The sequence below is a fragment of the Rhinolophus hipposideros genome (genome assembly GCF_964194185.1).
Source record: "Rhinolophus hipposideros genome assembly, chromosome: 10".
NCBI classification, from domain to species: domain Eukaryota; kingdom Metazoa; phylum Chordata; class Mammalia; order Chiroptera; family Rhinolophidae; genus Rhinolophus; species Rhinolophus hipposideros.
Genome location: NC_138056.1, coordinates 71,679,075 through 71,701,622, shown reverse-complemented (window position 1 = coordinate 71,701,622; position 22,548 = coordinate 71,679,075). Strand labels below are relative to the sequence as shown.

Sequence of the window (22,548 nt, the reverse complement as noted above, 5' to 3'; positions counted from 1 at the left end):
ATTATAATAAAACTAGTGCTAGGCACTCTTTCAAGTGTTTTATTTGTGTTAAGTCATTTAATCACTTGAAAAATCATTTTGCATTATCTTGTTAAGTTGATGATTTACCTACTGGAGACTCAGCAATTCCATCACTAGGTGTATTATTCTAGAGCAAGTCTTATAAATACATGTCAGGAGGCTCACTAAAAATGTGTACAGCAGCATAGTTTTAGTATTAAAAAACCAGAACAATCCAAATGTTAGTCCAGAGGAGACTGGCTAAGTATATTTCGGTCAATTCATACTGAAAGAAAGTCACAAAATACACACCATTTACATAAAAATAAAAATTGTATAAAAGTGATAGGGCGGGTCCAAGATGAGAAGCAAATATTTTTCAAGTTAAGCAGTAATATGAAATATTTAGAGATTCATTCATATTAGAAAAACTATGAAGAAACCCAAAGGAATTATAACAATAAAAATTAGGGTAATCGTTGTCTTGGGTGGAGGGCACAAAATGACATACTGAAAATATATCAAGGAGCTTAAGTGGTGTTAGTCATGTTTCTTCTTAAGCTGTGTTTTAGCCACAGGATGCATTCTATTATTCTTCATACTGTATATATACACATTCATACTGTATATGTACACTACACATATATGTGTGTTTGAAATATTTCAGTGTTCTTTATAAGTAAACAACAAAAAGTGGCCTTGATTTTATTATTCCTTTAATATAGTGAAGAAGGGGGAGACAGTGTCAGAAAACCCTTGTGGGCCCTAGAACAGGCTGTACATGCAGAGGGCACTTGGTGTTTGAAGGAAGCTTAGGTGATAGTACTTAGAGCTAAGTTCACAATTCAAAACATTTCCCCCCCATATTCTCTTTTTAAGTTTTATAGAGGTAACTTTTCAGTGAAAATATATAATGTAACAAGTATTTTGACTGGCATGGTCAATTCATTTTATCTTTTTACCAGAAACTCTGCTGTAGCAAATATTTTCACGCTGAAGAATTGATCAACATGTGGTGCTGAAAATCCCTGCTCATTCTTTTTAGCTTACTCAGTTCCACGATGATATGTGTTAGGGAATTTAGCTTTGCTGACTTTGTTCTTTCCTTGAGGGGAAGGAGAGCTGAAAGTGAGTTTTCTCTCTTGCCACTTTGCCAATTTATTGGTGAGCAAGTCTCTCAACCAGTTGCTCATTATTCTCATGAGTAAAATGAACATCTTCATGGATATAATATCCATTCACTGAGGCACCCTTCCACCTACCTACCTATCAGTCAATCACATGGAGCAGTGCCTAGCACGGTGCAGTGAGCGCTATCTAAGCCTTAGTTATTACTGGTGTTACATGTTGGTCACATACCACCCATTGGTTTTGGAAAAGATTCTACAAATGATTAAACTGTGGTTTAAGCTACTTGATTAAACTGGTTCGTCGTGTGAAAAAAAAAATAGACCTTTAACACTTGAAAAATGATTATCTTATATTTTATTAAATAATTATGCACAGTAGACAAAATATTTCTTACTGATTCCTTAAATACACTATTTTGAACATATTTCCTAAAACAAATTTTTTAGCCAGTGGAAGAGTGAACAGCCTCACAGGAATATTTAATGTTATAAAGGGAATACTCCATTTTTAACATTAACTTCATTAAGTACTACTTTAAAAGGTATATTGTGCTGTCATTACCCACTGAAATAAAAGCCCAATGAGATCAACAAGATGGGGTAACTGTATGCTAATATTCTGAACGAACATTTCCAATGTAAACTTACCACATAGTTTATTTAAAACTCAAGTAATCAATGTTTCTTTTTGCTAAGACAGTTTTTAATGCCATTAGATCCTACTGATTTTTTAGAAATAGAGCTGCTCCACACTGAATCCACTGGTCTTGGCTACTTCCACACGGAACATCGATATTGGTTACCACACGATCCCGTTCAGCACTTGTGTAAACAGGCAAGGATATGCACTCATCAGGGGAATATGGACCGTATGAACCCTGTTTAGAAAGAATTTTGTTTTAAAATACAGCAATATACTGTTTTGAAGCTGATGATTAGACAACAAAAAAGACAAACACAAAACCCTCTGAAATAAGTGTTACTTAATATTTTATTATGAAATGTTTTAAAATACACTACCATAATAACCCCCCATCATCTAGCTGCAATAATTAACCCATGGCCAATGTTTCATAATAATCTTCCCACGGCTGCAAGTATTGTAGTGTTTTGAACCAAATCTACACATTAGAAAATTTAATCTATAAATATATGGCTAGAAATAAAGCATAAAAATATAATCACGATACTATTATAACATATTAACATTATAAAACATTAACAATATCACATATATATCCATTATCTCATAATTCTGTAATATTTTAAATGTTTTTACCACCCAAAGTCAATGCAATATACAGGTGATGTAGTATAGAATTACATATGAGTACTTGAAATCTGTGTAATTTTAGTAACCAATGTCACCCCAATACATTTAATAAAAATGTTTTTATTAGAACCATAATTCAAATAAAGTCCATGCTAGCATTTTGCTATGTCTCTTATGTCTTATTGATGAAGAGACTATACCAAAAAGTTTCCCACATTGACTTTTGTTGGCTACATTTCCATGGTATCATGTTCATCTGTTCCCTACATTTTTGTAAACCGGATTTGGAGATAAGCTCAGATTCAATTTCATTTCTGGCAAAAGAATGCATAGGTGGTACTGCATACTTCCATCAAGAGGCATACTTTCTTTTCTGGTTGTCTCTCTTTTTAGACATTAGGGGCCATTGGAGATCATTATTACCATGTTTTCCCGAAAATAAGACCTACCCTGAAAATAAGTCCCAGTTAAGATCGTCAGCCAGACTGACACATTTAGTACATTATGACGATATCCCAGAAGATGACATTACTGTATTTGAATAAATGTAGAGTGTTATACATGAAAAAATAAGACATCCCCTGAAAATACGCCCCAATGCGTCTATTGGAATAAAAATTAATATAAGACCCAGTCTTATTTGGGGGGAAATATGCTATAAGACCCGGTCTTATTTTCAGGGAAACACGGTACATTCAAGATTATCAAATGATAATTTAACTGTATCATTCCTTCTTTATTTCCAGTCAGGAGTATATCTATAAAGAAAATTCTACTTATCAATTTTTTGATTACCATAAAAGATAGTTCATAGAGGAATGTCTGAATAAATGCTATCCAATTTCCCTTTGTATTTTCAAAATAAAGAATTTGTTCCCTAGTACACTGTAAAGGTGATCAATGATTCCCAATACCTCATTTGTAAAAGTATCACTATGAACTGGTGGATTTAAACATATTTGATGAGCTTCAATCCAATGTTATTATCTTATTGATGTTTAAACTGTCAATCCTTGTTCAGTAGGAACTTTTAAGTTGGCTCCTGAGGTTTCTGTTTTTTTTTTAATGTGTTCCTCCTTGTCATCTTCAATAGCTTCCTGGCTTTCCAGCATGTCAATATGTTGCAACCCCATCTTTTGCATTTCCTGTCCCAGAAATCAGTTAGTCATTACTCTGAAGATCCTTGGTTTCTTTAATGAGAAATGGTATTAGTAATCATAATCTGGGTACTAGAAATGATCTATCATTCTCCTGACTTTTCAGACAGCTTAGAAATATGTTTCTTTAAATCATAAGTTAATATTTCCAATTCAAATTTAGGATTGTTTTCACTGCACTTACATAATTTTATTAAACTAATGGATTATTACTTATTTTTTAGAGTTGGAGTGAAAGTGAAAAGTTACTCATTCTAAAATTTTATAGGTGACGAATCAGAAAGTCATAGAAAATTTACCATGGTAACCCAGTTAGGAAATTGCAAAGTTTCCATAGATAATACAGTTGAAAAACGTTTGGCATATGAATATCAGCACCTAAATACTGTTATTCTGTTACTTTTCAAAATAGAAGACAATAGCATTTATGGAAATAGATCACTTTGGGGCTCTGGAGTACTTGCCTGGAGCTCTTGACACTAAGTAGGCTACTCTCTGAGCATCAGTTTCCCTTTTACAAAAAGGAGATAAACACATATCTACCTAACAAGATAATGAAGAATCAGTGATATATTAAAGAGCTCAAATGCAAAGTATTATTTATCCACATATCTCTAATTCTTTGGACTGAATACACCTGCCTTTTTCTTCCTACTAATTCTCAAAAGATCCCAACTTCTTAGCATTCAATACATGTCACACAGATGGTGCTAGGATAGAGAGAAATGAAAATAGTGTTTTAAATTTTTCCTTGAAGAAAAAATATTTTTTTAAGTCTAAGTGGCCATTATATGAAATATCTATCTTTCTCAATGCTTCTCTCTCTCTCTCTCTCTCTCTCTCTCTCTCTCTCTCTCTCTCTCTCTCTCTCTCTCTCTCTCCCTCCCTCCCTCCCTCCCTCGCTCCCTCCCTCCCTCATTCACTTGCTTACTCAAATACTGTTCTGACTCTTCTGGTCCTTGATATATCAGTTAAGTCCTTTTTAAAACACATTCATTCCTAACATTCCTAAATCTTATCCTGATTTACACATAATAAAATTGATTCTTCATGGAGAATCATTGCCCAAAAAGATAAAAACACCATCTGCCCTGAATCTTTCTAATTTATCTATTTGTACTGATGATTCTGTAAGTTATTCAGCCGTTCATTTAATAGTATTTTATGTGCTAATGTTGTGTCTAGAATGATAAGACTAATATAATTATATCAGTGTATATTAGAATAAAGAAAATAATCTTTGAAGCTTAAATTTTAGTTTAGGAAACAACATACACACCATATATATAGTATATAGTTTTTGGAAAAATGATTAGACATCAAATACTACCCTGGAGTATGTTAATCTAATAAGGATTAATAGAGAAAATGAACCCTGGTTGTGCCTCAGGAAAAATACAGGCTATGATGTAAAGAGAATTTTCAACCATTTTATTAGTCACTGCCCAATCTCTTCCCTCTTCTCCAATTCTGCTTAAATGGCAAAGCTTTAGGATTCAGAAAAATCCTGTAATTTTCATAACTCCTTTTATAACTTCCTGAAGTTAATAACATAGTACAGGCTTTCTTTTGGTGTTGCCTTTAAATTCTTTAGCAAATAGCAGACAAACATTACGTATTTGTCGGACTGAAAAGTCTGAATATATGAATACTTATTTATAATCCCAGGAAAGGTCTTAAATTATCTTTCTCTACCACCTGATATTTACTTTGCTTCCCATAACTTCTATGGTCAAAAATGAAAATAGAAACATCGGATTGAAACGTTTTACAATGCTATTCCTTTCTATTCAGGAGATTTTCTATTTTCTTTATTTTAATGCCAAGCAATTTTTCCTTTAAATTAGGAACTTAACAGTAATGCAAAGTTCATTCTTTGCATATTCATTATCCATTTATTAGTTCTGTATATATTTCCAAATCCTTCCAAACCTGCTTTTGGTTGTAGGCTTTTTGTTTGTTTGTTTGAAAGCAAGGGTACAAATATTTCTATCAAAACCTACAGTGTTTTAAAAGCAAAACACAGTTGCTTCTTAAAATTTTGTTTGCCATTCTCAAAATCTCTTAGACGGTAAATGCTATAACCTTCTGTAAAAAATAAATAAATAGTTGAATGGACTTACGCTTAGGTCACCAATAAATAAATGATCAAAGTAGCAAGCTAAGTGCTTTGGTATTCTCACTGTTAGCACAGTATCTTGTGCAACCAGAAGTTCCACGAATGTGGTTTAACTGAACTAAATTCTTATAAACACAATTCCTTCTTTAATATGTTTCTCTTAACAAACAAAATAAAAGGCCCTGCTGGGCTGAAATATTCGGATGAAATTAAAATTTTATTAATAACTATACAAACATATTAAGTGCTCAATTAATGCAAAATAAAAGATACTAGGAAGACTTCAAGTAATTCATATTAATATTACATGACATAAAGAAGTTAGCTTTATGTAAATAAAATTTAATAAAAATCTATATATGAGTCATCTAAAATGGTTAATGTGTTCATATATCACACTTTATTAAATTAGAAAGTGGTCCACCTAGCTCAGTCAATAATGAAGCTAACATTTGAAATGTCATACTCATGCCCATGCCCATGGGAAGGTAACTTAAAAGTACACATGTACACATATAGCAGGCAGTAGGCTAATATTTGAATGAAGACAAAGCATTTTACAAAGGCAAATGGTGATATCAGGTATCACTTCGGCAACAAACCAAAGAAAATAACAAAATGAAAATCAAATAATAAACAAACCCTCCAAAGAAAACAAAATTACCTAGGTTAATTGTTAACTATTTGACCAATTTCAACTCAATTTCACTATTAGAAAACATATAGGAAGGTAAACCAAAATATATTTCTCACCAGTTTATGCATAAAGTCCAACTAACTTATTCTAACACATGCTTTCTGAATGTTTATGAATAAACTCAAGGAACAATTCCCTTTTAGAAAAGGAGATGCTAGGAAATCAGATGTTTAATCTATATAAAAGTGGCATAATTAATGCAACTCTGGAAAAAATAAATTGTCTCAAAACAGGAAACGACAAATTGCCAACAATGAATATTTTGAGAATTTGCTCTGTCAAGAATGTTTATCTACTCCTTAAAATGTATTTTGGCAGAAAAATAGTTCCCTCATATTTTTCAATAATATGATGCTAACAACACTGCTTTCATAATAAGTCCTTAAGAAAAAAAAACCTTAAGATATTAATTAAATATTTATTATTTTTCAACCACGGTTCATACAAGACAGAGTTTTCAGCATACATCTTCTGAATACATGGTGATAATATTTTAATATATATAAAAGTAATATGAAGGCTATTTTTGTGAGTGACTTATGGAATCATTTTATAGTCATATTTTCCCTGTACGTGAAATTGTTTCTGAAGTTGAATCGTCAATTGTTGTGCCTGTTGGGAAGTCTGGGCCTACGGGGTTTGGGCTAGCTCAGGGCTCCTATGTTACTGTGGGGCTGATGAACCCTAAATAGCATCTTTACTGAAAAGGTAGAATAAAGGCAAACACGTCCTGTGGAATGTCAGAACTGGGCATCATCTCAGACCGTTCTATCACCTAAAGCAGCATTTCCCAAACTGTCTTATGTGGAATAGTAGATCCAGATGAAGGGTGGGGTGTAGGTGCATGAAAAAGTTGTGTGTTAGATAATCTTTGGGGTTTCTCAAGAGTTGGTAATACTCTCAAATACATACATCATGAATTTCCAAGGGCAGGGAATGCTGTGTTTGTTCAATTTGTTTGCTGAACAATTTTTCACAGAGAACCATTATGATATATTGTTGTATAGAGCACTTTCTTGGGAAATGCTTTGGAGAAAGAGAATGCTTTTTTTTTTCAGTAAAATCCTCTAGGGAAATCTTAATTTGGGCTTATATTAATTTTACGACCAGCAATGACCTGGAACTGGAACAACTTAAAGAATGTGCATCATATATGATAAATGTATAAATTAACAGCGTTGAGTATAGGTTAATTACCTTAGTGCACATAGATAAAGGTAAACAGAAACACTAGGAAAATATTTTCACCAGCATTTTACTTTTCATTGTCCTTGAGAATTTCTAATTCTAATTTTGTTAAGTGGCAAAGTACACTGCCTTTATAATACAAACAATGGCAGAGCTCCCCTCCCCTCCAGTGAAAGTCTTAGAATTTGTTTTACTATGTGGTCATATACATAACAAAGAATATGGATAACTATGTCAAAGAAGTCCTTCAATCTTCTGCAACCTAAAATGTTATTTAAAAATGGAAGTACTGTCTACCTCATAGCAATGCTGTACAAATGCCTGGGTTGTTTAGCATGTTTCGTCTGAAATGAAGCTACTCAGAACTATTAGGTGACAGATAATATTGTGGAAATAATTTGTGAAAAAACTCTCTTCTGGCCTAAAAGGGATTAGTCACCAATATTCTTAACTGCATTATTTCATCCCAGCTTATCAAAGGATTCTGTACTTTTTGCAATAAAGTAGCCACAGGAGTAAATGGAAAAGTAATTCTTTTTAGTAACTTACACAAATTGATATTGATGCTTCCTTCTACTTTATGCTGATTCCTTCCCTCTTAAGAAAAAATGTATTAAAATTTTGATGTCTCCCCTCTTCCCCCCTTTTCTGTAAAACTTACTAAAAAACATTTACGGCTGACCTAAAAAAAAAAAAAAATTAAGCAGAAGTTGGAAGGTTTAATAGTTTAAACAGAGTTGAGAAACTTTTTTGTCAAGGGGCCAGATAACAAATATTTTAGGATTTGTGAGCCATATGGTCTCTGGCATTACCACTCAACTCTGCTGTTATAGTCTGAAAGCAGTCATAGGCAACGTCTACATAAATGGGCATGGCTTTTCCAAACAAAACTTTATTTACGTGCACTGAGATCTGAATTTCATATAATTTTTATATGTCATGAAATATTCTTCTTCTGATTTTTTCAACTATTTAAAAATGTAAAAAGCATTCATAGCTCACATAGCTATGGCTGGCACAAAAATAGCTGGAATTTTCCAAACTCTGGTTTATACTGTTAGGTTGGCTCAGTATTAGGCCTAATATTTAAGAGCCATAACCTGATTTGAATGTTAGTTGCCTACTATTAATATGCCATCTTGGTCAAGTTACATAATCTTTTAAGCTTCAGTTTTCTTTGTTTAAAATGGAGATGACAATTCCTATTTCAAAAATTTTTGAAAGGTCTAAATATCTTGTATTTTAAATATTTTGCACAGTGGTTGGCACAAAATCAATACCGATAAATCCTAATTATTATTGCTCAACTGTTAGAGATAGCATTGTGAGACTTACCTGATTCTCAGTTTCTTCATCAACAAAGCAGAGAGTAAACCTGCTCTACCAAACTCTTAGGATCACTATGAAAGGCAAGTGTAATTGTATTTCACCCAGGGCCAATTGAGTACCCTCTCACTGCTGATTTTCCCAAACTACAAATCTGATCTTACCACACTCCTGTTCTAAATTCTTTATAGCTTCCTATGTCGCTTCCTAAGATGGTCTAAATTCCTTGGCATGGCTGTGTGGCTTGTCATACTTGGTGTCGGCCTTCTTTTCTACCCATATTCCCTACCAGTCCTCCATAAAAACCACACGTTTCCAGAAGTACCATACTTGCAGTTCTCAGAATAACCTGTTTTTTTGTTTTTTTTTTCATATCTCTATGTGTTTAAACATGTTATGCCTTCTATGGGAATGACTTGCCCCGTCCTACTTTGAATTTGCCCTGGAACTCTTCTTACTCATACTGTGCCTATAGCCTCAGGAGAAGCTACCTCTTTCTTCCGTGAGGTTAACTGACTTTATCTATTCACACATGATAGAGTTGAGGCCTTCCTCATCTGCCAAAGCACTTTATGTAAACTACTATAACTCTAAACGATGATAGTTTCTTTACCTGTTTGCTCCCCAACTCAACATAAGACCCTTTGATGCGTAAAAAATAAATAAATAAATGTAGCCACTTTAAAATGGAGCTGGAGCTGCCGTGACAGAGGAACCGCCTTGTATATTTTGTGCCTCAAATCTTTAGGATGCTAAAACAGGGCAAAATAACATTTGGACTGGGACCAGGGCAACACTGTCTGTCTCATAGAACTGTTTGCAAAGATAACAAGAAAGTGGTTATTATTAATGGACTGATGGCTACAGGAATGAAAATTAAAAACCAGTTTACAATTACCATCATTATGTTATGTTATTGGCACAAATAGAAGTGCCTTCTTTCAATTAATGTGCTGTATTCTGCTGTGTTTAATATGCCTCCATGTATAATGCACACCCAAATTTTTGGCCCAAACTTTCAGGGGAAAATATCTTTCATTTTAATTTTTTAATTCAAATTTTTATTTGTTTACATTTAGGCACTTGTTTTTTGTATGATAGAGGAATTTTAGCAATTATTTTTTAACATATTATGGTACAAGAATTTTATGTAACAAATAATTACAAAACACAAGAACAGATACAAGGTACAAGAAATTCTATGTACCAGTAACAAATTTACGACATTTACCCACCGTAGAAAGCCAAGAACTCTTAGTCGTTGCAAGTTGTGGTAAATTCAACAAAACCGATTATTGTATTCCAAGGTATTATTTTGCATCCGGATATTGTTATTGATTTCTAGAGTTACACTTTTACTCATAAGCATAAATAAAAGAATTAATATTTTTATAGATATGGAATTAGTACTACACATGTATAATGCACATCCTTATTTATCCCTCATAAATTTGGGCAAAAAAGTGCACATTATACACGGTAAAATACAGTAATTGTTCCTCTTCCCCTGCTCATAAATACCCTTTGACTTAGTCTCCTAAATTGTAAGTATTTGGACAGTGTATCCCAAATAGCTATTCTAACTGACTTCAAATAAACACTTGTTGCCTCTGACTTTGAAACACCTTTTTATTTTTAGGTTACCAGATGGAAGAGATTTGTTTATCTTTGTAACCCCAGTGTTCAGCAGGATATATGGTATATAGGAATTTAACAAGTATTTAATGATGTTGGAAGCACTTAGTAAACTATGAAGCCCTGTATATTAATAAAATCATCATATTATAAAAAACGTATTAAAATATTGGTATCAGGATAAATTAGACTTACCATGTATGAGGCACTGTGCTGGGTACTTCACACACACAGGAACTTATTTATTCCTCAACACGATCCTACAGAAATATCCTTATCTTTGCCTTCAAATGAGGACATTGGCTCAATGAGGTAAGGTACTTGCCCCAAATCACCCAGCTCATTAAGTTTGGGAGCTGTGAATGGAATTTAGTCTGCTGGACTCCAAAATTTTGTGTTATGAAACACTATGCCTCATGTTCTCTCCTTCATAGCTAAGATAACAGAGACAGTCTGAAAATAGTAAGATTATTTGGAAAGAAGAGGCTCACTGTAAAGCAGGGAAAAAGGGAAGTGTAGAAGCACCATAAATCCTTCCATCATGAAAAAATACAAAAGCCTAGGTGGGCATCCCTTTTATAAAAACAAAAAATTCAGATTATCTTTTAGCCATCTATTTTATTGGCTAAATACTCCATTTTACTTCTCTTTATATGATCTATATTTCAAATTAAATTATTTTTAGCTTTCTATTCCTAACTTTTTAAAGTGTGGTAATAAAATTGGATAGAAATAATACACAAAGCAAAATATTGTGGAAGGATAAATATCTTGTAATGTCATGTTGCTTTTCATACAACCCACTAACAGCCTGGCTTTGTTCCTAATATTACATTCCTGATTTGCATGCAGTTTGTGGTCAATTACGTGGGTGTTGTTCCAGGTCATTTTCTTCGGCATTTATGCCTCCTCAGTGATTCTTCATGTTCTGTTTTTACTGCAGGGATTTCTCCTTAAGTTTATATAGGTCCTACTTTTCTTTCCTATCATGGTCATTATATGGCTTTTAATTTTGTTTGCCAGAAAATTAACACTTCATGTCATTTAGATTCATTTAAATTCATCTCTATCATCATATAAAACTTTATATGTTATGGTTACAACCCTTAGCAAATTCCAACCTTATCTTTTGTATATAACTTTCAATTTAGCTTACATACCTAACGTTTACAATCCACAACTTTTTGATAGAGATTTCTTATAGGAATTAATAGCCAGACTGAAGTAAAATAAAGATTATTTCAACTTCTCTCTTCTGTATCTAATATGTCACTATAATACTAAAGAAAATGAAGCTGATATGGGGGAAATTGGGGAACTTCATGGAAATGTATGCTCTTTTAAGTTAGGGGATGCTCTTTTAGCTCTTTGAGTAATGGCTGCTAATTTTTGCTAGTTCTATTATTTGTATATTTAAAAATATTCCAACGCTCTTGATTTTTATTTTATAAATAGAAATACGATAACTGGAAAATTCAAGGTACCATTTACTAATGAGAAAACTCATTTTCTTGTAGTAAAAGCAGTATATGAAAGTTTTGTTGGTCATTAGATCTAGAATCAAAACTTTAAAGTTTATTCACATATTCATACTTACATTTTAAGATTATATTAAGTAAAAGTTATGTGCTTCACCTACAACTATGTTCTAGTTTAAAGGCAAATATCCCCCAAGTTCCATTGTTGAAAGGTCTTTCAATGATTGAAGGTTTTAAAAGGGGAAAAGTTAACCAAATAATTCTTTGTCAAGACATTTTTTTTTTCCATCTATCAGCAGCCCAGTGATATGGTATGATATAAAGCCAGATGTGTATTAACATCTGGATACTGTCAATTTCTACATGTCTGACTATGGGGAAGTCATCTAATCTATATGAGCACAAATTTCCTCATTTGAAAATGGGAACGATAATATCTACCTTGCAGGGCTGCTCTGAAGGGTATATGAGGTAAAGTACATAAAGCATTTAGCACATTGCTGAGAAAAACAGGAACGTAGTCATTTGATAATAGGAATGTTTTCATTAGAGGCTTGTTTTTTATTAGGCTATAAATTAAGTAGAAATTAAAAACTATAATGTTATTCTTTCCATAACAAATTGAAGATTTAAAAATGTCCTACACATTTTTTTAAATTAAAATTTATTAGGGTGACAATGGTTAATAAAATTACATAGGTTTCAAGTGTACAAGTCTGTAATATACCATCTATATATCACATTGTGTGTTCATCACCCAGAGTCAGTTTCACCTTAAAAAATGATAAAGGACACAATATTTTGACTGTAAACTTGTTTAAGTACATGTAAGACTAGAAAGTAAACAAAAATATTCTTGACCTATCCTTAGGTCAAGAATATTTGATTGGAAAGATAAAAATCTAAGAATGAATCGTTTAAATTAAAACTTGTACCTGTTAAAAATATATTACCTGTGGAATCCAGCCCATAAAACAAGGGAGAACTGATGATACACTAGGAGAATCATGCTGGTTTTCAGAAAGTCGATTTCCATCAAAACTGCATCCTTCCAGTAATAAGCCACTGATCTGCCATAAAAACACATAAACCATTAAAATCTGTAGTATGATATGCTATCTTAAGAACAAAGTCAACACTTTCCATTGTGACTATGTATTCCAAATAATATGAGAACAAAAATTATGGTATTTTATATGAGAATAAAGAAGGTAGAGACCCAGACTAGTGTTCACTGTGAATTTCCTTTAGAATGATTCTCGATTTTAGCAAAAATTTTAGTAAAAAATACTTACAAATGTCATCAGTTATATAACTGCAGGTGCCTTGGCATTAGAGTAACAGAAATGTAATGGCAAAAGCCAAAAAGTTATTCTTTCTCCGGGAGGGGGAAAGAAAGCATAATTAGAGAATAAGAACATGTGTTCCTGATTGGAATTTTGGCATCATTTTTTTAAACAGCTGAGAAAAGTTCAGAGAATTTAATGCAAAAATTCTTGACATGCCATACAGACCTAAAAAAGAATAAAAAGGTAGAAAGAGTTAGTCTCTTTCTCTGAATTAACCTTAGTATAAATATGTTTTTTAAACATATATTTAAGAAATTATGTAAATATAATTATTTTGGTAATATACTTTCACATTTTTTTCTTTAAAAGTGTTCATTCTTTTAGTTTCTGCAGTTTTAATCTACCCTGAGTTTATCTAAAGGCAACAAATGTAGAGTCAGTATTTGTATTCAGAGCCACATCTGTATTCTCATAATTTGAACTTGATAGATAATATAAAAAATCTTATGAACATTATATTGTACCTGAGATTTAACATTCTAAATGAAAGTATACAGAATTTAGATTCAAGACAACATTTCAAGATGTAAGAGTTAAAATCATTTTCAGTTATATTATAGTTTGGGAATGGTTCAGGTTGGAGCAGGTAACTCGGAGAATACACCTTGACAAATAGTTTTGAATAACAAATTTTACAGTAAGGTTGCTGTACCATGGAAACAATAAGCAACTGTTTCATAATGAAAGAGCTAGGATAAAAATAGAATTATTTAATCCTTATATTCAATATTCTTTCTACTATACTACTGATGTGGTGATACACAGGCTGCTTCTAGAGTTGAAGTATTTTGGCCTTGAAAAAAATGTAAATTAAAATTTAGAGAGTACCTGCTAATTTCAGTGCCAGAAACCCCCTAGGAAAGACAATAAGGCCTTGTCTAGAAATGTTATTCAGTTTTAAGCTCACTGAGTCTATACAGAAATTAGTAACAGTAGTCCCTATTGACAGTGTCCCAACTTGACTATGTAATATGCACGGTCAATATGAGCTACAAACTCATCACATCCCTCTTGCAACCAGGAGGTGGGAGGGGTCAGGAATACTATTCTCTGGAGCCTTATTTCAGTAATTGACCCCAGTGGCCATGGAGTTGCTTCGTCAGACAACGGGGAAACATCCTTGGCTCCTTCTCCCACACTTCCCACATGCCATCAACTACCAGGTCCTGTCACTTCTAATAAACATCTTCTAAATCTTTTCTTTTCTCTCCATATCTTCTATCACTACCCTATTTTGGAATTTAGGTAAATTTGCAGAATTTAAAGTAAAGACATTCTTCTTCTTGAAAATGAAATGTGAACATAAGAATGACAAAAAGCAGTATCCAATTGTTTATGTACTACAATATAACATATCAGGGATTAAAGTGGTATCAATAACTGGTACCCTTGTTCCAACTGGAGTTTTGCATTAAAAAGAGGAGTAAAAACAGAAAGGGTCAAAATATTACCGTTATTACTGCAAAAAAAATTTGGAGAATATAACAGATCTCCAGGCAAATAGTCTTCCTAATATTAAACTCAAGAATTTGGCAGGCGTGACGTGTAGTTACAAGTGGACTAAGCTAAAGAACCAGCTGTACCAAGTGCAGACCACCCTGAAGGAGTAGAGAAGAATGTGCAGACCCAAGAGTAAAGCACAAATGGTAGGCGCACTATTCAACTCTGGGTTCCTGACCCAAACTCATAATCAGATAAAGTGGCTCCTTTTCTGTGAAGCAAGAAGTAAGGTAAAAGGTAGAAAGAGTCTACAAGTATCCACATTACTAAATTTCCCTCCAGATAGGAGGAAACAACAGGAGTGAGAAATAAGAATTCCCCTCTAACAGTATATTGAAAATACTTGGAAAATTGCCTGATATATATAGTAAATGCTCAATAAGTGTTAGCTATTATTGTTCATTTAATATAATCCATCTTCTAATTTCTAGACGTTTAGAATTATTTTATATAATGTATCCATTTAAGTGAGGCAAAATAAAAGTTTGAGCAGAAGTTATTTGAATAATTAGTCAAAACAACTTTTGCCTATCATATTTAATAGGCAAAATTTTCCAAATTTATTCCAGATTGAGTCTATACTATCACTTCATTTACATATCACAGAACTACATGATGTGTTAGAGCATGCTTTCTAATTTTATCAATGCTGTATTTCCACTCTCTTTTTCACCATTAAATGATAAACCATTTTTAAATGCTATTTACACTTACATATATACTTATAGGGCATACTTCATACTTTCTACTAAAAGTTTATTAGAAGTCTGTGGTAGCTATTTCTGCCTTACTGTGCATGACACATATCCCTTAGATGCAAAGAAATAATTATTGAGATCAGAGCTCACTTGTTTATGTTATATTAAAAAATATATATTGTTTGGACTGCCTCTTGACTTCTGTACAAATGTACTATTTCAGTTGAATGCAAATAATTAAATGAAAGCCATCTAAAGGTGCATTTCTTGTCATAATATACTTTCCTTTAATTATTCTTATTTTGCTTATAAATGTATAGCTTTCAATGTAACAGAACAGAAATAGAATAAAATCATAAAACCAAAAAGAAAAGATCTGTACTCAAATAATGTTAGTCACACTTGAACCTCCAACTAAAATATCTGAAAATTAAAATTAAAAAAATTGGTTTTGTTTACAGTTTCAAAACCGCAATTTAAAGGGCTAGTGTAGATCAGGCCGACCATGATTGCATAAGTATATTCCAAATAGCTAACTACCAAGACTTCATCTATTTTGAAAGGGCTGTTCATAAGTATAGGATCTTATTCAACTCTTAGCTTCTCACCTCAAAGAAGGTTATAACAGTAATAGTAATGATTTTGTTCACTGAAAACATAATTAAAGCCATTAAATTATTTATACATGATGTTGAATTTCTTGCATACTTCTGACTTTAACATGAAGTTAACTTGGATTTAACAGTGAATTTCATGTTAAATTCTGAGTTCTATTTTGCTAAATTATTATATGGCTTTATTTGCCAGAATTCTCCTTTTAAAAGTTAAAAAAATATTTCAAACACACATAAAATCATAAAAATATTTTTAAACTTATACGTTCCTACCAGTTATTTTTACCAGACTTTAACATACAGCCATGTTTGTTCCACATTTCTAAGCAAATAAACCCTACCATACAGGTATAGCTGAAGTCCTCTGTGCATACCTTGCCTTTCCAGTTCCCCTTCTGCTCTCACCTGACCTAGTCATTATCCTGAATTTAGTTTTACATGTTTGTTAAATATGTATGTATCCATAAACAATACATAGTATTGTTTTTCATGTTAGCAAACTGTACGTAAAGGGTAACATATTTTATTGTGCCATTTTTCAACCTATTCTTTTCCTTCATCATTGGTCTAAGGGCATCCATTTAGTTCTTTTATTTTTAAAAACTGCAATATTTTGCTGTATTAACATACAACAAATTATCCATTTTCCTGATAATGAACATTTAAATCATATAATTATGATCATAACACTACAATAAACATTATGTTAAGTGTCTCCTTATACACCTCTGCATGATTATCTCTAGCTATAGAGATGAAATTGCTAGATTGAAACATATTCTCATCCTCCATAATATTGGCAAATTATTCCCCGAATTCTGCAATCTATATGCCTACTTGTCACATAAGAATTTACATTATGCCACAGCCTTGCCAATACTTGGTCAGTTGAGATTCTTATGTTTTCATTTCATGTCTTAATCTCAATAGTTTAAGGTTTTTGTTTTGTTTTGTTTTGTTTTTAGTCTTGTTTTTTGGGCTTTATGTACGTACGTACGTATGTATGTATGCATGCATTTTCTGGTAGATTTTCGACTGCTGGGCTGATAAGCTACAACCAGCAGTTCATACATATTCAGAGAGGATGTTTTAAAGTTCGTAACTTCTAATTCTGACGAGCACATTCTCCTTAAGAAACCTCAAATGTCTATGTATATAATTTCTTTACTATTTTAGCTTCCATTTCCTGATAAGCAATATGAGAAAGGGCACTGAAATATGAACAGTATAATAACCACTTAGTACATGGACAGACTAGCCTGGCATGAAGCAGCTGAGGTCAACTGGCAAGCGTAAGTGGCTATACGCCTCTCCCAGGTCCCAAAGGAGCAGCAGCTTCCAGGTATCCTAGGGGACTGTGTGTTATTAACAAGTCTAAAATACATTTACTAAGCCTGATTTGCCAAGGAAGAAAACTGGTTTTGCCTTTTGTGTGTGATGGCATCAATAGTAAAGGAGGTAGCTGGCAGCTCCCCAGATTTGCAAAGGCAATCTTCTCACAGCCTTGGGCAACATCTAACATGCAAGCTGAACAGGAGGTTGATTTACACATTTACCACTACCAAGTTTTACAACTTCTGTTTAACAAATAACAAATCAATAAAGGTCGTAAGGAAACTTTAGAGGGCCACGTTCCGGATCTAAAAATCAATATATACACATGTCTCTCAAATAGTTCGATAGAGTTTGAGGCATTGGTTGGTTTGAGGAATACAGCCTTACTTGAACATTTCACTGGTTTAATTCAGGCTGGGGTGACAGATATTGAAAAATTCTAAACGAATTAAATTCTAGAGTGACAATTAAATTAAAATATAATTCAAATCCAAAGGTCTCCTACTGAAATAATACTTTTGCTGAAAATATGATTAATATGAACCTAAGTGGATTGTTTAACTTACTGATTTTGCCAAGTGCAAACAGTAAGGGGCTTAAAAAGACTTCTTATCTGACAAACACTCCTGGAAACTGCAGGTGAGAAAAGTTAGAAACTGTGCCTTTATAGATGACATGAATGAGGAGCCAAAGAGATGAAAAATTCTACTGGATTACTTTAAATGCTATGTGTAGGGACGGCTTCTTAATTTAAAATCGTAAGTATATTAAACTTAGAATGTTCCTAAGTACGCATATATTTACCAGTGAATATTTTAGTTTCCTGAATGCTAAATGAAAAATGAAAGACTTCTGTTTTACTGGGTAAAAGTATAAAACTTTATATTAAAACACTTTTTTCTAATTAAAAAATAAAAATTGCCTAATAAAACCTAATCCAAATTGAATTGTGAGAAATAATAAAAATTACACACATAAATGTGTAATAAACGTGTCAAGGAATTTATTTAAATCCATTGATAAATGAAACAAAGGCTTAAACTGCTCCATTAGTTGCTTAAAAAAGTCACATGGCTCTTTTTTGGAGAACTAAGATAAGCATCTTGCTTTACTAACTGTCCACATTTTTTCACCATCTACAAAACATAATGTATAAGCTTAAGATTTTCTGGTTGTAGATAATGTTATTCCCAATTTGTAAAAACAGGAGCAATATAGTACTAGAAATATTAACACACCTTGACACAGAATAAAACTCCTTTCCCTTGCTTCTTACTATATCTGCACAATGATACTACATATTATGTGTGTGGTTCACAGCTGCTAGAGACCACACAACCAGGTAAAGTACGTGATTCCTGGATTATTTGTCATGTGTGCCCTCCCTCTCCCTAACAACTGGGCAACAGTGTATGACCACCAGTAATAGCTAAAAGAGTTCTCTTTATGGACTACAGGCTAAGGTTAAAATAAAATGCAAAGATGTGAAAGAGAACCTTTCTAATTCCTTCAGCTTCAATGAGAGAATGCTGTAGCAATCTATATTCAAAAAATAAAGATCTAGTGTATTGTTAATGGTCAAATTTCTGGCACACAATATACCATTTTGGCTGATGCTAATTAATACTTACTATAGTGTCTCTTTCCCATTGTAGGTCCTTGAGTCAACAATTCAACAAGGGTTTAATTGAGTACTTATTGTGTGCTATTGTTTGAGATATCTGACAATGAAACTGGGGAAAAATCACTACACTCATGGCCTTATATTCCAGTGGAGCAAGACAGACAACAAGCAACAAACAATAAATAAATTATACGGTATGTCAGAGAGTAATAGTGATATGAAAAGAAAGTTGATAAACTGGGAGCTAGAGCTTCTGAGTAGTTAAATGGAACTAACTTCTATTTAATAAATAGAATTTCTGAGAAGTTAGTTGCCTAAGGTTAACTAAGCTAAAGAACTACAGTCTTACATCTAATTTATTTAAAAAATTGAATTATATGAGACACATAGGACTAGATACTGGGAATCTGAAGACAGATAAGACAGTCTTTGTCTTCAATGACATTATAATCTCATAAATCAGACTAATAAGGGTGTATAGAGGTAATCATACTACAACATGCAACGTGTTATATTAGCAGCAGGAAAAATGTTAACAGGACAATTCTATGTGTGGGAATGGGAAAGAAGAATGGTAGAGAATGCTACTCACTGGGAATAAGTTTGGAGTTTTGGGGCAAAGGATTCCTATTACAGCCTTTTAATTAGTTTTGTTATCAACACTTGACTGATTATCTTTTATTATCCGTTATTATAAAAGTAATGGATTTTCAACAGGAAAGTTAGATAGGAATATTTATACTGCAAAATATGGCTTGGTTATTTTTTAACATAGATGGCTTGATTTTAACAGTGAATCAATGTACTCACAAAATTGTAAACTCCCTGAGGACAAGATTTGGTCTATTTTCATATATTACATTTTATACATACTTTATTATATAGTAAATATTTATTAGAACTTCAAGATTTGTATCTTTTTTATTGAAAGTTACATTTTCAAATATGTGTATCCCTCAGATTCTTATTTTGCATTAGAAAAGGCAGTATTTCGCACAAGTTGTTTCATGCAAAATCTTAACTTACCTTGATTTTTCATATAGGCAATACAATCTATCTCTGCAGATCTTATACTATAAAGATAGGTGACTGAGACTGAAGTTAACAGAATCCTTTCATCACAGTTGGTAATAATATAATTTTTAGACTCAGATAAACATTTAAAATTAGTCTAATACCTTAATCTGCAGCTTTGCTTCTTGCAGTCGACCTTTCCATGAAGCTACAAATTTAAGGCTATCCACAGAACAGCTCATTGTCCTGTAAAAGTAAAGCATCAAATGTCACAAATAAACCTCAGGAAGTAAAATATGAAGAATAAGAGATGATAAATATATTCCTATTTATTTAAAATTAAAATGTTTACAATGTGCAAATAATAAGATCTCTTAAGCTATGTATAATACCTTAGACTTCACACTAAATTTTTAAAGTTAACTGGTTAGGTCAGTTTCCCCTTCAAGACTGGGTAAGTTCCTTGAGGATAGGGCCTTTCTTTTTTATTTTTATATCCTCCATTTTGACCATCATCCTCAAATTTAGGCATATGATAGGTGTTCAATTAATGTTTATTAGCTGAACTGAAATATTAATATTTATATCTTGAGGCACTACAAATTAAAATCCCCCTGAATCATTAAACAACTAAATTTTGTCCAGTATATTTTTAGAAATGTCTCTTTTTTCCATTTTATCTTGTTAAAAATTAGACTACGTATGTTATGATAATCCAAATTTGTTACAAAAAAGAACTTTATCTTAACTATCAAATACTGTTCTCTACTATTGAACTTTAAATGTGGCCAGTGTGACTAAAAAAAAAAAAAATCACAGTTTTAAATTTTATTTAATTTTAATTCATTTACATTTAATTAGCTCCATTTGACTTCTGCCTACCATACCAGGCACAAAAGGTCTAAATCAATAAATGACTGAAACTTTAAATGCTACATTTTACCTTTTTCAATTCTAATAAAAAACATACCATAATTAAGAGCAATGCATTTTTAAACTAAAAGTAAACTGTGTTGTTAAAAGTCAAGTATTAGGAAATAACACAACTATCTGGATTCGACAATAAATTTATTTCTTGACAATTGATGGAATGTGATCAGTAGTGATTAAAGCAAAGTATAATAACCTCATGGACAAATAAAAAAAAGTATTTCGTTTTAATTACCTTGCAGTTTCCTGGCGAAGAGCATTGAGAAATGTGTCTGGGTGGAAGAGTTCTGATAGGTCAAGTGTATCAGAGAGAAGAGCCTGTTTTTCAGCTCTCTCTACCCAGCTCTAAAGGAGAAAAAAATGCACACATACACACACATTTTAAAACTTTGTAAACTGGAAAGATAAAGAAATCTATTAAATATTATTATGCAAAAGTCATTTGTAATGAGAAAGGCAGTTTCCAAATGATGTCAAATGGTGTCTAGGAAAAAAAGAAAGACGTCCACTGTACATTGTGAGATCTGTTATAGTTTTTGACATAATATCCATCCATCACACAAAAAAAGCTTCCTTGAACAACTTTTTGTTGGTAAAAATCTACTCAAAATAAAAAATCTAAAATATGAAAACTGATCTAATATATGGCATTTCAGTTTGGGTCGGCACTTCTCCTAGTAATGACCCACCTCTCAAAGTGTGCTTAGGAGACACTGAGTATCTGGGTCTAACTCCAAAACCCCCAAGATCCCCAAGTCTTGGCAATGCAAACTGAACAGGTGTTCCAGATCCAGATTTGACAGTACATTTGCCAGTTTACTGAATCAACTATTACAGTGGAGGGTAATGTCCAGGAAGAAGTAATTTTTTGTTAAAGGTGTTTTTTAAATAGTCTTTTGCACTTATCTGCCATTTTGTAAATCGACTTACACTTCATTTGGAGAAATAAACATCATCATAAAGTCTGTTTAATGAGTACAGTAAAAATTGCCATTTGGAACAAATAAAAACAACATGTTTTGTGCAATGCTATATGCTCTCCATATATTAACCAATTTTATGCTTACTACAGCATAAATGTTAGTATTTGTATCCCCATTTCATTGAGGAAGTAGAGGTATGGTAAGCTTAAGGTCCTGCCCCAGGTCACATAGTAAGTGCTGGAGCCAAGTAATAAACTCAGGCAACCTTAAGTGATTTGTTTCTCTATAATATTTCCTGCAGGTGCTAATGTGCCTCAAGAGATAGATAGCTTACTGATGATTTCTCAATCAGTCTTTTATTTCAGCTGGTGTACAGAGATGATACCACAGTAATGTTAGCTACAAAAAACTTGCAGAATTGTCATTCACTGAAGTAGTTCATTTTGCATGCCTTATAAACAGTCTAGGAAAAATTGTGTTAATTTACAATAGTGTAGAAAGTCTGTGTTTCATGTACTGTAACACTCTGTTATCCACCCAAGCATTTACATCTGTCAA

The 22,548-nt window shown here is 32.6% G+C and overlaps 1 protein-coding gene across 4 annotated transcripts in view; it reads right to left on the bottom strand.

Moving 5' to 3' along the window:
• Window positions 1-1,457: 1,457 nt before the first annotated feature.
• DYNC2H1 (dynein cytoplasmic 2 heavy chain 1) overlaps window positions 1,458-22,548 on the bottom strand; it is a 289,185-nt gene continuing 268,094 nt past the window's right edge. For all 4 annotated transcript variants that reach the window (XM_081063149.1, XM_081063152.1, XM_081063150.1 and 1 more), the window contains 4 exons: window positions 21,303-21,412; window positions 20,302-20,383; window positions 12,957-13,073; window positions 1,458-2,008 (listed from right to left, as the gene is read on the bottom strand). In XM_081063149.1, the coding sequence (XP_080919275.1) occupies window positions 1,850-2,008; window positions 12,957-13,073; window positions 20,302-20,383; window positions 21,303-21,412 (468 nt within the window). In that variant the 3' untranslated portion in view covers window positions 1,458-1,849. The remainder of the gene's footprint in view (window positions 2,009-12,956; window positions 13,074-20,301; window positions 20,384-21,302; window positions 21,413-22,548) is intronic.